This window comes from Anomaloglossus baeobatrachus, chromosome 11, assembly GCF_048569485.1.
Source record: "Anomaloglossus baeobatrachus isolate aAnoBae1 chromosome 11, aAnoBae1.hap1, whole genome shotgun sequence".
Classification (NCBI taxonomy): Eukaryota; Metazoa; Chordata; class Amphibia; order Anura; family Aromobatidae; genus Anomaloglossus; species Anomaloglossus baeobatrachus.
In genome coordinates, this window is record NC_134363.1 from 11,692,729 (window position 1) to 11,709,674 (window position 16,946).

The 16,946-nt window shown below is 45.7% G+C and overlaps 1 protein-coding gene and 1 long non-coding RNA gene across 6 annotated transcripts in view; one reads left to right on the forward strand and one right to left on the reverse strand.

Moving 5' to 3' along the window:
- LOC142256997 (uncharacterized) overlaps positions 1-14,903 on the forward strand; it is a 117,181-nt gene extending 102,278 nt beyond the window's left edge. The window contains exon 3 of the long non-coding RNA XR_012727587.1: positions 14,866-14,903. This is a non-coding gene — a long non-coding RNA (uncharacterized LOC142256997). The remainder of the gene's footprint in view (positions 1-14,865) is intronic.
- GRAMD1A (GRAM domain containing 1A) overlaps positions 1-16,946 on the reverse strand; it is a 94,401-nt gene that overhangs the window by 19,865 nt on the left and 57,590 nt on the right. For 2 of the 5 annotated variants that reach the window (XM_075329035.1, XM_075329037.1), the window contains 8 exons: positions 5,925-6,186; positions 5,791-5,811; positions 4,038-4,122; positions 3,827-3,930; positions 3,263-3,358; positions 2,005-2,085; positions 726-841; positions 116-254 (listed from right to left, as the gene is read on the reverse strand). In XM_075329035.1, coding sequence (XP_075185150.1) covers positions 116-254; positions 726-841; positions 2,005-2,085; positions 3,263-3,358; positions 3,827-3,930; positions 4,038-4,122; positions 5,791-5,811; positions 5,925-6,186 — 904 coding nt within the window. Of the gene's footprint in view, positions 1-115; positions 255-725; positions 842-2,004; positions 2,086-3,262; positions 3,359-3,826; positions 3,931-4,037; positions 4,123-5,790; positions 5,812-5,924; positions 6,187-10,829; positions 10,934-14,069; positions 14,124-16,946 lie in introns of those variants that run through there. The other 3 variants (XM_075329039.1, XM_075329038.1, XM_075329036.1) reach the window with 3 other exon arrangements.

The window sequence follows — 16,946 nt, forward strand, 5'->3', positions numbered from 1 at the left end:
ATGAGAGCGGTGAAGTCACTTGTTTGCAGAGTTGTACATTTTGGGCATGTGCAGTCTCTGAAGCATCGTACCCACCACCCCCTGTATAATCCCACTACAGCCTGAAGGGTCTTACCGGAAGCAGACCGTCCCCACTGCTGGCGAGAGAGGTGAACGAGTCGGTGGCCGGCAGCTTGGAGCCGACGCTCAGCTTGTGGTCACTGCGGGAGGACGCGTCACTCAGATCCGGACCCTCGGGGTACTCCTCACTGACCCTGAACAAGAGCATGGTACCAATGAAGGAAACGTTACAGCGAATGAGAACAGAGAAAGGAAGTAATGGAAGCCTGCGCCGCCTGCTGTCCGACGGGAACATAGCGGTTTGTCATCCACTTCTACCATCTTCACGATCTTTAGAACCCAACACCTCCAACAGCTGAGGGTTTGTTACAATTGTATCCAGCATAAACAATGCTCAGTGACAAACAGCCTGGAGTCCAGACTGATACATTGTAACAAACTATCAGGCGTGGAAAATAAAATACAAAATAAAATGTATTGTAGCCACCGCCCTTATCCAAGAGAGAAGCTAAACATTGAAGCCGTATGTTATTCCGATTTATTCCTCCCTCCGGGGCCACAAGTCGCTCCGCCTGATCCAGATCATCATTTCCTACAGAGGACCTTGTTTTTACCTTTCCCTGCAAATTACAACAGAGAAGATGGTAGTCGTCGTCCTCACTCACCCCAGACCATTGAGCAGCTCTCGCGGAGACACGTAGTCCTCATCCTCGCTGGTCAGGCCGAGCTCGGTCCCATAGCACTGGTGGACCGTGTGCCACAACTCCTGAGGGGACAGCGTCTGCCGGGAGAGAAGATAGAAACAGTCAGATGCAGAGATCTATTGGCCCATGAGACTAGGGGCTGATCAGTGCCCCTCGGCACAGCAGGGGCGCCTCGGCACAGCAGGAGAAAAAGGGGCGCCTCGGCACAGCAGGAGAAAAAGGGGCGCCTCGGCACAGCAGGAGAAAAAGGGGCGCCTCGGCACAGCAGGAAAAAAAGGGGCGCCTCGGCACAGCAGGAAAAAAAAGGGGCGCCTCGGCACAGCAGGAAAAAAAAGGGGCGCCTCGGCACAGCAGGAGAAAAAGGGGCGCCTCGGCACAGCAGGAGAAAAAGGGGCGCCTCGGCACAGCAGGGGCTGAGGGGCAAGGGCATCTACTCAGAGTGGGTGCAAAGGCAGCTCTGTGGAGCGGGGGCACCAAGGTGTCTCCCCAGAGTGGGGGGAGGCCGAAAGGCCAGGGTGTCTCGGGGGACCAGGTTATCCAGGGCGATTCCCCAGAGCAGGACTGATGAGGGCTGGAGTGTCTTCCCAGAGCGGGAGCCGAATGGCCAGAATGTCTCAGTGACCAGGGCATCTCCTCACAGTGAGGGCGCCAGGGCCTCTCCCCAGAGCGGGGGACAAAGGGCCAGGATGGGTCGGCGGAGCACAGGTTGAGGGTCGGGGTGACTCCAGCAGCTTACTCTTTCCTGCCAGTTGAGTGCGCAGGTTTACCAGAGGGTAATGGCTGATAGGCAAAAACAGGTGTTTGCCTAAAAACTCCAGAAGGGGCATGTGTGTGCCATTAGCCTCCCCTAGCCTAAAATGGCTGATAACAGGGGCCAACTGCCTACCACACAGCAAATGGAGCTAACAGATCACTTAGGCGCAGTGTCCCTTTAAATGCTTATCTCCTCTATGTAGGTTTCCCTCTCCATTGCTCTAATCAGGGGAAAGTGCCAGGGTTCAGAGAATCAGGGGAGACGATCAGCGCGTTCCATTATTGCAATTATCTTATCAGAAGCGACCAAAGTCTCCATCATCTCCGTGTGATCCCGGTGTGCGGAGAAGTCCCATCCGGGTGCAGATCACAACCTCGGCCCCAATAACTGAGACCCCATAGACCATCGATGCACAGGAGCCAAGAATACGGCAGTATATACATCACAGACAGATATATACCGCACACCGTATACCCATCGTCTTACCTTGTCCAAGAGGGCGTTTTGCCAGAGGCGGAAGATCAGCAGGAAGGAGCGATCCCGGGCTCCGAAGGACGTGAAGAAATGCTGGAAGGAGAAGGAACCAGAGAAGATACAATGTAACAAGTATAAAGCAAGTCTCCCGTATCCAGCGAGGAGTTCGCCATCTTGTGTTTTGCAGCATTTTCCTTGGATGACAGACTCCGCTCTGCTACATCCACAGCGGAGCCTCCCTGAAGATCCCAGAACTTACAGAAAACTCCTCAGCTTCACAAGTGAAGGCGCAGCAAGAAACTGAAGACTTATTAGTGCAGATAAAGCCTCCTCATCATTACACCGGGGCTGAAGGTCAAGAACTCCGTGATAAGCAAAATCAATGGTGTCACCGCACCGATAACCGCGGGAGATGCACCAGGTGTGAGCGACCGGCGGATTCTGAACTACCTCCTGTATTATCCTCCAGAGCTGCACTCACTATTCTGCTGGTGCAGTCACTGTGTACATACATTACATTACTGATCCTGAGTTACCTCCAGTATTATACTCCAGAGCTGCACTCACTATTCTGCTGGTGCAGTCACTGTGTACATACATTACCTTACTGATCCTGAGTTACCTCCTGTATTATACTCCAGAGCTGCACTCACTATTCTGCTGGTGCAGTCACTGTGTACATCCATTACATTACTGATCCTGAGTTACCTGCTGTATTATACTCCAGAGCTGCACTCACTATTCTGCTGGTGCAGTCACTGTGTACATACATTACTGATCATGAGTTACCTCCTGTATTATACTCCAGAGCTGCACTCACTATTCTGCTGGTGCAGTCACTGTGTACATACATTACATTACTGATCCTGAGTTACCTCCTGTATTATACTCCAGAGCTGCACTCACTATTCTGCTGGTGCAGTCACTGTGTACATACATTACTGATCCTGAGTTACCTCCTGTATTATACTCCAGAGCTGCACTCACTATTCTGCTGGTGCAGTCACTGTGTACATACATTACTGATCCTGAGTTACCTCCTGTATTATACCCCAGAGCTGCACTCACTATTCTGCTGGTGCAGTCACTCTGTACATATATTACCTTACTGATCCTGAGTTACCTCCTGTATTATACTCCAGAGCTGCACTCACTATTCTGCTGGTGCAGTCACTGTGTACATACATTACATTACTGATCCTGAGTTACCTCCTGTATTATACTCCAGAGCTGCGCTCGCTATTCTGCTGGTGCAGTCACCATTCCTCACCTTCTCAGTTTCAGTGCAGACCTGGATGGCGTTGGGAATCACTTTCGCCGTCTTCTCCTTCTTAATGCAGCGAATGTCTTTGAGCTGGATCGTGATCTTATGAAAGGAAGAGGAAACTGTGAACATTCAGTGAGCAGTCTCCAAGCAGCTAACATTTCTTATCTTTTTACTGTATTATTATTATTTATCTTTGAGATTATTTAAATTATAGAACAATATATATATATATATATATATATATATATATATATATATATCTCTATCTATCTTTATTATTTGTGATTTTTTTCCTCTGCTGCAGTACTGCACTCGTCCACCGGGGGAGCTGTCCCACTATGTAAATGGCGGATTCTTGGATATTCCGTTTCACCTTCTCTAGGTAATGAACACTTGAGCTGTTGGCGACTTCTAGGGCTTTTCTGCTTCTCTAGAAGTCTCCTCCAGCTGCGGTCACACGCAGGGCCCGGCTCTGACACGTCGCTCGGAATTTCCCATGTAAATTCTCAGTTTGGTGTCAAATGTTTGCTACAAAAAGGAGTCAAAACTCCGATTTGCATCACTCACCGATGTTTCCCAGCGGAATATGTTGCTATGGAAACAGATCCAGTTCTCCGATAAGTAGAGTCTTCCCTGAAGGAGGATATCTCTCTGCAAAGCACAGGAGTAATCTGATGGGGGGAGGGGAGGGGGGGGGGAAGAGAAGAGGGGCACCGTCAGGGATCAGGTGGGTAAAAGTGTAAGAGAACCACACCAAGTACCCTAATGTCACACTCACCCACAATGAGTCGCTCTGAGTCCGGCAATTTCTTAAAGATCTTGCGAAAATCTTCATTGCGTTGCTTGTAATTGGGGCTCAGCATCTAGAAGAAACACCCAGGGATGAGAAATAATGTATATAAACCCATTAACGGGGTATGGGTATGGTCCCTCCTCCCTTAGAATAGCTCCTATACTGACAAAAGCTGGGTGAATTGGGCATGATCACTGAACAGAATCAGTCTCCTTCCCCATCTGGCAGCTGAGAATAGAATCCCGTCATACTTCCTCCTGTAAAAATACTGATCTCTGCTATAATGCAGATCTATACTTCTTTCCCAACTAGCAGGACAGAGAGCTTTTACCATCAACTGCCCTGGAGGGAGGGGACTCTGGACTGAAACTATCTCCTTCCCCCTCTGGAAGCTGAAACTGTATTCCCTTATTTCCCCTGTAGAAGTACTCTTCTCTGCTGTACTGCTGAGACTCTGTTCCTTCCTGGCTAAGTCAAACACAAAGCTTTTTGCTCTAAGGTTGGGTCCTGGACTGATTTAGTCTCCTTCCCCATCTGGCAGCTGACACTATTATCCCTTCTTACTTCCCCTGAAGAAGCATTCTCTGCTATACTGCTCCTTCTCGGATAAGCCAGACAGAAAGCTTTTCCCACTAGCTGCTCTACGGTTGGGTCCTATGCTGAATTAACCTTCTCCACCATCTGGCAGCTGACACCACTATCCCTTCTTACATCCCCGTAGAAGCATTCTTCTCTTCTATACTGCCATGGCTTTGCTTTTTCCCCAGATAAGCCAGACAGAAAGTTTTTCTCAATTGCTGCCATATAGTTGTACTTGGGACTGAATCAGTCTCCTCCCCCCTCTGGAAGCTGACACTATTATCCCTTCCTACTTCCCCATAGAACCATTATTCTCTGCTATACTGCCAAGACACTGCTCCTTTCCCAATAAGCCAGACAAATCTTTTCCCACTAGCTGCTCTAAAGTACGGTTCTACACCGAATAAGCCTCCTTCCCCTTCTGGCAGCTGACACTATTATCCTTTCTTACTTCAAAAATAGAAGCACTCTTTTCTGCTAGACTGCAAAGTCTCTGCTCCTTCTCGGATAAACTGGAAAGAAAGCTTTTCCCTATAGCTGCTCTGATGTTGGGTTTTGGACTGAATTAGCCTCCTTCCCCTTCTGGCAGCTGACCCTATTATTCCTTCTGACTTCCCCATAGAAGCATTCTACTCTGCCATACTATCGTGGCTCTGCTTCTTCCCAAATAAGCCGGACAGAAAACTTCTCATTTGCTGCCATATGGGTGTGCTTGTAACTCAATCAGTCTCCTTCCCCCTCTGGCAGCTGATACTATTTTCACTTTTTATTTACTCCTGTAGATGTACGTTTTTTGCAATGCTGATGAGGCTCTGTTCTTTTGCTGACTGGCAGGGCAGAAAACCATTTCTACCGACCGTGATGAATGAGAGAGGAGTGAGCATGTGTGACCACCGGCACGTGGACGTGCACATTGCTATACACTCTGACCAGGAGGTGGCACCAAACTACATATGTCAAAACTGTGCAGGTGAATGGCGATAATATGCAGAAATAAATATAGAATGGTGGGCATCATATTATAGGCAGGGGGTGACAAGATGAAGGCTGGAGGGGGGGAAGAGAGGGGGTGAGGGGTACAGAGGTAGGGGTGAGGGGTACAGAGGTAGGGGGGAGGGGCACAGAGGGGGGGGGACAATGAAGAATTGCAGATACTTACACTGTAGAAGCTCTGGATCTTCTAGGAGAAAAAAGAAAACATGCAGTCACTGGAGGAAGGCGCGCGGTCCCCATTCTCAGGACGCAGAAGATGGGATATTTGATGGGGGGGGGGGCGTCAGCTTTTCTGCTCACCTTGCTGTTCCATATGGATGCTCTGCCGCTGAGCTGTGGGGGGAGCGGCGTCCCGGGCGTAGAGGTGGGCAGCTGGGCATTGCTCTGTATGGCGGTGGGCACAGCTCCCGGAGGTGGCGACGTGGGGGTCTGGGCACTCGGCGTCCTCTCAAAGGAGTTTTCGGATCCTTTCTCCACCATAGTCTCCGGCTCGGTACCCGACAAACGTTTCCGTGTGGCGGGGGAGTTACTGGGCGTGCTGCGAGGGGTGATGCTTCCAGAGCTGGGGAAAGACACGAAAACATTATCAGAAAGGAACTCAAATACAGGAGGATTTATTCTCCAGCCACAGCCGGCGCTGCCCTCGCCGCTCTACCCCAGCCGGCGCTGCCCTCGCCGCTCTACCCCAGCCACAGCCGGCGCCGCTCTACCCCAGCCACAGCCGGCGCCGCTCTACCCCAGCCACAGCCGGCGCCACCCTCGCCGCTCTACCCCAGCCACAGCTGGCGCCGCTCTACCCCAGCCACAGCCGGCGCCGCTCTACCCCAGCCACAGCCGCTCTACCCCAGCCACAGCCGGCACTGCCCTCGCCGCTCTACCCCAGCCACAGCCAGCGCTGCCCTCGCCGCTCTACCCCAGCCACAGCCGGCGCTGCCCTCGCCGCTCTACCCCAGCCACAGCCGGCGCTGCCCTCGCCGCTCTACCCCAGCCACAGCCGGCGCTGCCCTCGCCGCTCTACCCCAGCCACAGCCGGCGCCGCTCTACCCCAGCCACAGCCGGCGCCGCTCTACCACCAGCCACAGCCGAAGCTGCGCTCGCCGCTCTACCACCAGCCACAGCCAACGCTGCGCTCGCTGTTCCGCCGACAGGCCATCTACACCAGAAAAAGGAATATAGAAAACACAATCTGCGGTTCTGGAAGTGATTGGAGTAAATAATATTGGGTCTTCAGCTCCTCCTGACGGCAGCCCCCGCACTAGAGGTGCAGCGCCTGACCCCATCTTCTCGTGGGCCACAGACAGCACCTACCCCCCCCACGATAGAACAGTCAATGTCACCTCCATATATCAGGGTGTTATTCACGCCTCAGCGCTGAGTGGATGATGAGAGTCCATGTCTTTGTGGTTGGAGGGTTTTCTGTTAAGTCATCACTGAGTAAACAACACAATTTACATTAAATGCAGGATGGGGGGGTAGGGAAGCACGTCAGCAGACCGGAGGGAGGGGGTCTGCATGTCCCAAAATAGCAACTGTGGAGTCAGCTCCGGCTTCAATGAATGGTTCCATCTCCATCCTCAGGGGGCAGCCATAAAGGGGGGGGGGGTGCAGGGGCGGCAGCAGTGACAGCCGGCCCTGGTGGACGTGGGGCCCAAAGATCTCACAAGACCCCAGTATAAATGACACCTGGCAGATGCTAGAATGAAATGAAAAGACTGATGGCACTTCTACCCTTCTAATGTGAACAGGTGCAAACTCCATATGAAACATTGTAACAAAAAGGTGCAACTGTCTCCTAAAATCAATCCCGGCCTCGTTCCTCTCCAGATATGGGGAACTATAAAAGCTTGGAGGGTCTGCTGTTATGTGCGCGCCCCCCCAGGGACAATACTGATATAAAAGGACTGACCAGCACATGCACTGGTGTGAACAGGCGCACGCCGAAAATGCAACAAAGTTACAAGAATATGTACAATAGAACTCAGAGAAGCCAAAATATGTAAACACCGAATACAGGGATCAGTGGTTACATATTTAGGCTTTTCAGTCCCCCCCGGTACAATGGCCGCCTGTTTATAGAGACGCCTGGCATGCCAACTTCAAAAGCAATCGGCACATTACAGAGGGGCGCGGGTGCCAGGAGCGGAGCACGGGGAATGTTTATCCCAAACGGCCGTCATAGGGCAAAGAGGAGGAAGGAGCCAAGAACACTTCATACTCACCAGCAAGACTGGAAAAGGGAACCCCGGCCGCCAGACCCGCACATATCATAGGGGGGCAGTGCAAGTCTCAAAAGGGGAACCCCAACTAATATACCCACAAATATCATAGGGGCGCAGTGCCAATTCTCGAAAGGAAGCACCGACTAATATAACTTCTCATATCATAAATGGGGGTGGGGGCAGTGCAAATCTCAAAGGGGAACCCCAACTAATATACCCTCCAATATTATCGAGGGGGTGAGGAGTGCATATCTGAAAGGGGAACTCCCCCTAATATACCCACTGATATAATAATCATAGGTTGGGGGGGGGGTGGAGTGCAAATCTCAAAGGGGAACCCCGACTAATAATATATCCCTTGAGATCATAAAAAGTAGGGGGGGGGGGTCAGTGCAATCACAAAGGGGAACCCCAGCTAATATAAATATACCCTCCAACATCATATGAAGAAGTGCAAGTCTCAAAGGGGAACCCCAACTAATTTACCCACAAATATCATAGGGGGAGCAGTTCAAATTCTAGAAGGGGAGTCCCGGCTAATATACACCCTGATATCATGAATGAGGGAAGTGCAAATCTCAAAGGGGAGCTCCACCTTACATACCCCATAATATAGGTGGGGGTCAGTGCAATCACAATGGGGGAACCCCAGCCAATATACCCGCGAACATCATATGGATTAAGTGCAAATCTTAAAGGGGAACCCCAACTAATATACTCCCTGGTATAGAAGGGAGGGGGGGTTAGGGGAGTGCAAATCTCAAAGGGGAACTCTGCCTAATATACCCTCGAACATCATAGGTGGGGGCGATGAAAAACACTTCAAGGGTAACCCCCAACTAATATACCCTCCAATATCATAGGAGGGGGGTGGGGTGGAATGCACATCTGAAAGGGGGACCCCGACTAATATACCCTCCGACATCATAGGTGGGGGGGGGGGGCAGTGTAAACTCTGCAAGGGGAACCCCCAACTAATATACCCTCCAATATCATGGGGGGGGTGGAGTGCACATCTGAAAGGGGGACCCCGACTAATATATCCTCTGATATTAGTGGGGAGCAGTGCAAATCTCAAAGGGGAGCCCCAAATAATATACCCTCTGATATAAAAGGGGGAGCGCAACTCTCAGAGTGGAACTCTGACTAATATACCACCCGATATCATGGAGGGTTTGGGGGGGCAGTGCAAATTTCAAAGGGGAACCTCAACTAATATACCGTCCAATATAGGTGGGGGACAGTGCAAATCTCAAATAGGAACTCCGGCTAATATACCCTTCAGTATCACAGGTGAGGGGCAGTGCAAATCTTAAAGGGGAACTTCACCTAATATACCCCCCACCCCAATATCATGGGGGGGGGGGGCGGTGCAAATATCAAAGGGGGACCTCAACTAATATATCCTCCGATACCATAGGTGGGGGGGGGGGGTGCACATCTGAAAGGGGGACTCCGCCTAATATACCAGCCGACATCACAGGTGGAGACAGTGCAAATCTCAAAGGGGAGCCCCGGACTAACATACCCTCATATATCAGTTGGAGGGCCAGTGCAAACTCACCAAAGGGAACTCCGCATAATATACCATCCGATATCATCGGCGGGGGAAGTATAGATCTAAAAGGGGAACCCCAACTAAAATAACATCCGATATCATAGATGGGGGCAATGCAAATCTGAAAGGGGATCCCCGGCTAATATACCCCCTGATATCATAGGCAGGGGGCAGTACAGATCTTAAATGGGAACTCCGACTAATATACCCCGTGATATCATGGGGGGGGGGGGGGGCACATCTGAATGGGGAACTCTGCCTAATATATCCTAATATATCCTCCAATATCATAGGATGGGGGCGGTGCAAATCTCAAAGGGGAACCCCGACTAAGACTAATATACTCTGACATCATGGGGGGGCAGAGTATATTAGTCGGGGTTCCCCTTTGAGACTTGCATATTAGAAGCCCCCCCTGTGTAAGATCACTATATGGGTCTTTTGCGGTCCAATAGCTCCTTATAATGACAGTTCCACCCGCTCTGGCGCTGGTAGTGGCCCCCTTTATCTTTGGGGCCCCTGTGCGGCTGCATCAGTGATATGTCTGCAACCCATCAAATCCGGGGCGCGGGGTCTCACAGATTCTAAAATCTTGTCCCTATAACGTATCAGGGGGACGTAACCCTTTAACGACTGATCCATATTATTAGGTCCTAGGTTCATTTCCTACCAGGGTGTGAATACTTATTGTCTGGCCTCTCTCTATGGTTGTGACTCCACATTAAAAGATATTAAAGGATCCAAATAATATACATTAGCTTCACAGTCACTACTCACACAAGACAGGAACGTTACATGTCAGCTGGGCTGAAGAGCTTACAATCTAATGTTAGCTTGCAGTAAACAGCAGTCACTCCATCGCTCCCCCCAATACAAATAATATACAGTATAGACTATGCACAGAGCTGAAGAGCTGACACTCCAGCGTCCAGCATTGAAAGAAGAGATTATAGCATAATATGTAAGAACCTGAAAAAGTCCTGAGCTGAAGAGCTGACAATCAACAAAGTACAATGTATATCATTAGGGCCGAGCTGAAGAGCTGACAATCAACAAAGTACGATGTATATCATTAGGGCCGAGCTGAAGAGCTGACAATCAACAAAGTACGATGTATATCATTAGGGCCGAGCTGAAGAGCTTACAATCCATACGGCACTTACAGAGTATACGCTGGGCCAAGCGGCTTACATCCCGGCCATCACCGCGTATCGCAATTGGAAAGTATAATCCTGAGCCAAAAAGCTCACAATCCAGTTTTCATGAGGATTATATAGAGATATAGCAATCCAATACTCGGCCAAAGAGCTGACGCTCCGCTGTTCTAAGCACAAGACTTACTACCATTAATACAGTGTGTACTGCTCTACAGAATAGGTTGGCTCCAGAGCCATAAAAATAGGCACAGACATTAAAAGTGAAACTTACAAGATCCTATTAGTGCGGCCCCTCCGCCCGCTGCTATGGGGGCCACTTTTCTTCAGATGCTACAAGCCATTATCCCTGCATACAAGGCTGGAGCAGGTGTCCGCAGCAGCTGGCGCCCCCCATCCCCTCCCCTCCAGTCCTTTCTATGCTCACAGACAGATGCTGCAAGTGAGCAGGGTGACAGATGTCATCTGGACTCAGCCATGGCTGCACAGTGCTGCCCCCAGTGTTGGGAGCAGAGCACTGCATGGAGCCCTGAGACCGGTCAGAGGATGCAGGGATCAGAAATGTCCTCCCAAAAAAATAAAAAAAAAAAAATTACTATTATGTAATGAAAAGTTCTGCACATTTCAATGTTTCACCAATTATCAAAATCTCCGCTTGCTGCAAAAGAATGCAAACATTCATATGCAGAGGCTAGAAACCTGTGCGGACCCAAGACGTCCTTTTTCCCATACATGTACTTTCCACAGCTTGCAATCATTGACATGTCCGTAGTTTTTTTTGTAGAACGGACGCTCCACGCAGAATCACAGTCGATTTTGTTTGGAGTGTCTGAGCAAAATAAATACATAATAATTAAAAAAAAAAAAAAAAAAGTCAGCAATGCAAGTCCATGGAGCTATGTAAAATAAAGAAAATAAAAAAATAAAAATAAAATCAGCAATGCATGTCCATGGATCGATGTAAAAAATAAATTAAAAAAGCCTACTATACAGGAAGATAGAGAGAAACCTATTTTTATCCCCATCATTTTTAACATTGGAATTTGGTTCCAGTTTCATCAAGGTTTTTTAAATGAGAAACTAAAAAATAAAATTATATATATATATATATATATAATATATATATATTATTAAAAACAAAAAACCTGCTATATAGGAAGATAGGGAAAAAAAAAAGTTTCCCTATCTTCCTATATAGCAGGGGTTTTTTTTTTTATTATTATTTTTTTTAGTTTCTCATCTATGGGTATGTGCGCACATTGCATTCTGCCGTGACAAATATTCTGCAGCGTTTTGTCACCGCACGTGCGTTTCAAAACGCAGCCAAAACGCTGCGTTTTGGATGCATTTTCAATGCAGAATTCGTGCATTCTGGATGCGTGCTCTGCCATAGACAGAGCGGGAAAAGCGTCCGGAACGCACAAAATAAGTGACATGTTGCTTTTTAGAATGCAGCGTTCTGTCAAATATTTGGCATCCAAAATGCTGCGTTTTAAAACGCAACGTGCGCATGGAATTTGCTAAATTCTCATAGACTTTGCTGTGAATGCAGAACGCATGCATTTACACTGCAGTTTAAAACGCTGCGTAAACGCATGAACGAACACAACATGCGCACACGGCCTAAGAAATCTTGATGAAACTGGAACCAAATTCCAATGTTAAAAATGATGGGAGATGGGGTGGGGAGTTTCTCCATATCTTTCTGTACACAGATACATGGACTTGCAGTGCAGATTTTTTTTTTTTTTTTTTTGATCAGACACTCCGAACAAAATCTGACATGTCACAGTGATTCTGCATGAAGAAGAAGAAAAAAAAAAAAAAAAAAAGTTTCTCTATATCTTCCTATATTGCAGGCTTTTTCTTAATTTTTTTAAACATTTTTATGTTATTTTTTTTTACTATCTTATCTAAGAAACCTTGATGAAACTAGAACCAAATTCCAATGTTTAAAATAAGGGGTAAAGAAAAAAAAAAAAAGTAGTGATGCACACGGATTTTGGTGTATGACAAATACACTGATGTCTGACCAAGTCCTTATACTGAAGCCAATAAATTATACTCCTCTATGAGAGAAAATTTAATTCCAGATGGATATATCTTCACAGCAATGATACATTGTAACAAATTTGCAAGATAAAAACATTGGTGATTGGTGCATTTATCCCACAGATAATGTCTAGTCTGCAAACAAATATAAGAAACCCATTAACAGTTATGTCTGTACATTTAAAAGAAATAATAATTATTCATAGAATATAAAAAATATATGTATGTGAATAAATTATTTAAAAGAGATAGATATATATATCTCATTTTTTTTCCATAATATTATATATGAAAAAAATAAAATTATAGATATATACTTTTTAAAACCATATATATGAAAAAAAAAAGGAAAAATATATGTAAAAAAATATGAAAAAAATAAAATTATATATAGATAAATATTTTTTAAAATTTATATATATGAATTATTTAAAAAAAAAAAATATATATATATATATATATATATATATATCTTTTAAATAATTTATTCACACACACATACATATATATTTAAATAACTTATTCACATTCATATATTATATGAATAAATTATTTAAAAAATATATTATATATATATATATATATATATATATATATATATATATATATATATATATATTTATTTTTATTTTAAATTATTTATTCACACACACACACACACACATATATATATATATATATATATATATGTGTGTGTGTGAATAAATTATTTAAAAGATATATATATTTTTTTAAATAATTCATATATATAAAATTTTAAAAAATATCTATATATAATTTTAATTTTTTTCATATTTTTTTAAATATATATATTATATATTAAAAAAAAATATTTTCCACCAATGGTAAGTGGAAATCTTGAAAATGTTTAAGTGAAACTCGAGGACCCGGTCGATTAGTCACAGGTTTTAAGTCAATATTTTCCCATTTCTTTGCACCAAATTCTTTAAAATGGAACAGGCAAGATCATAAAGTTTGTGCATAATCAAAAACTACTTTTTACTTTTCTGTACACAACTCAAGCATTAGAGCAAAGATGTTTCCAGACAGAGGGGAAAAAAAAAAAAAAAAAAAAAAAAAAGGGAGAAAGTTGCAAATACCAAACCGAACATAGGACACATTTGCAATGCCAAGAAAAGTAGAAGATAAGACAGGCTTAAATAAAAAAAAAAAAAAAAAAAAAGGAACAATTTAAAAGAAAAATTTGGCGTAATAAAAAAAAAATGCACCCCGAAAATAGAACAAAACAGAAATAGCAATGAATCTGGCACAAAGTATATTGGAAAGTTACAAAACCTCTCATTATAGAATCTCATGTAGTAGATGAATGTTCTCAACGTTCTATTTGTTTACAAAAATGTATCAATTTCTGCTGCGGTTCTAATAATACAGAACACTGAGAATCACAATGTTTCCAATCCTACAATAAACACAGAAATAGAAGTAACTGCTGATACATCACCTTCAGGAGAAATCCTGAGCATCCTTCACAGATGAGAGTGTATACATGTATACAAGAGCCACACACACTGCCCCTCCCCCACCCCTCATTGTGTCTGTATAGGGAACAGCTGAGGAAACACTGGTCCTGGCTGCTCCACCTGTCACCATACTGCAGCTACATGTTTGTGGGGGCAGAGGAATGAACCTCAATGGGCACCCCCTAATCTCTGCTGGGGGATTTGCAGATTTGAGAAGTGTTTTGCAAGGTAAGACAGTAGCATTGTTGGCATGTCCCATTATATCCCACATACTAAAGGGCCACATCATTGCATTAGTATTTGTATTTTTTTTGTTCTAGTTTTTCCCATTTTTTTTTTTTAACTTTTTTTTTCCTTTTGGATGAAATTCTCACGAATTGCTCCAATTTTACTTTTTCTTTTCTTGTTCTGTGTTCATCATTATGGCCATGAAGTTTGCAACTAGGTGTTACAGCGGACTTTATTTTTATTTGCAGATTTTTAAAGAGTTGCAACATTAGTGTGCAAATGAATAATGGCCCTGGATTTTGTGTGTATATATATATATATATATATTATATTTTTTTTTTAAATTTTTTTATTCATTTTAATTTTTTTTTTTAAATAATATATATTGTTAATGATGTGCAAAATTCATGAGCCGGCATGTGTCATTTTGAAGAATTGGAAGCAAAAAAGGGTAACTTTTCAAATTGATGAATTGGGTCCTCTAAGCATTGATTGCAGTTAGGAGGACTCTTGCTACTTTCATGGTCTCCTGTGTTATATATTTTGCAGAATCGTGGTCTTCTGCTGCCACCGGGCTATGATGACCACTGTGACCACGTCAAGACTCTCACAAGGCCACAAACAAGCGGAGGAAGGGTAAGACCCATGCGTCACACACTTGCCACTCAGGGGTCTAGTAAACCTGTCTGACAACTCTAAGTGCTAGAATTGTGCCTTTATTGGTAGTCAGATTCATCATTGTTTTATTGGAATTCCAGGAGATGAGCAACAATTGAACATGAGCCCCCCTCCCCGTCACTCTACAAACTCTAAGGTCAAAATATGGGTAACCAGATGCCCCGCACCCCCTCAACTTCCTATCTCTGCACCCCTATGCTTCATCCTTCCAACATAACTAGACTTGTGCCACTTCAATGGAGTTGGATGCTCATCCGCACATTCAACTGCTGCTAACGAGTACAGAGCACCCGAGCATGGTAGTGCCCGCTCATCACTAGTTACCAGTACTGAGCACCCGAGCATGGTAGTGCCCGCTCATCACTAGTTACCAGTACCGAGCACCCGAGCATGGTAGTGCCCGCTCATCACTAGTTACCAGTACCGAGCACCCGAGCATGGTAGTGCCCGCTCATCACTAGTTACCAGTACTGAGCACCTGAGCATGGTAGTGCCCGCTCATCACTAGTTACCAGTACTGAGCACCCGGGCATGGTAGTGTCCGCTCATCACTAGTTACCAGTATTGAGCACCCGAGCATGGTAGTGCCCACTCATCACTAGTTACCAGTACTGAGTACCCGAGCATAGTAGTGTCCGCTCATCACTAGTTACCAGTACTGAGCACCTGAGCATGGTAGTGCCCGCTCATCACTAGTTACCAGTACTGAGCACCCGGGCATGGTAGTGCCCGCTCATCACTAGTTGAGTAATGCACCATCCAATGATGGAGCGGCTCTACTAAAGGGTTAATGATGTCCCCATCAGGACCTCCCCTCGTGTGTGTGTGTGTGTGTGTGTGTGTGTGTATATATATATATATATATGATACGGGAGACTTCTTCGCGTTTCACTTGTTTGTGTTTAGAACCTTACGCTGGATTAAACAAATAGAATGGCTTGGACTGGATGGGAAATCTGCGTCTCTGGGGAGGTCACCGCGACCTTGAGAAAGGGACGTCCAGCCACGCGAAAAGAAGTGTAAAAATAACCGACATGGAAACTGTAGATATTGTCATGCTCCGCCTCCTTTCCCTGGCGTGCCCCTTTAAGAATGAAGCCCAGGTGATGTATTTCGTCTCTGCATATCACATGTACTTATCAACAACATTTGGGATTTGGGCCACTCCAGTTATTTAAGCCCCGTCATTAGTCACTACGTGTCCAGATAATCGCCCAAGTTAAAGGCTGCTATGGCGTCTCTGCTGCACTATAAGTACCAGCATATACAGACTTGTGCTTTCAGGTCATCAGTGTGGTATAGGGGGGGTTCCCCTTTAAATGCGTCTCCTCCAGCTACTTATATGGCTCCTGTACTTTTGTCGCCGACCGCACATCCATCTTTGCATATCCATCAGCAATGTAAACACTCCAGCGAATAAATAGATCTTCTCAAATATTTAATCAGCTCATATTTACCATGGCGGGGGCGACGGCGGGTGCCCAGAACAGATTGTGCACAACCATAAGAGTCTTATGCGTCCTATACAGTCCTAAAGTCAGGCAATTATGTAGGGGGGGGCCTATTGCAAAAATTCTTCTAAAAACAGCGCCACCCCTAGTTTGCAGGTTGTATGTGGTACTGCACCTCAGATCTATTGATGTGAATGTGCAGAGGTGCAGTACCACATACAACCTGTAGGTGAGGGAGGCGCTATACAGATATTTTATGAAGCCTCTGGGGCTGTGGCCCTATGTATGGGTTGCCCCAATGCCCCTGAGACACCGGAATCTTCCTGCCTGTATATACACAGAGCTGACATATCCCCGAGGTGCACAACTAATTAAGACACTGAGTAAACTGATTCTTGGCGCCGGTTATTGCCTCCATGTCAGTCATGTGACCGCGGCGCTGTACGCCCGGAGGTGACACGTGTCCTCCCTTCTTCATTTCTTCTTATGTATGCCAAGTCG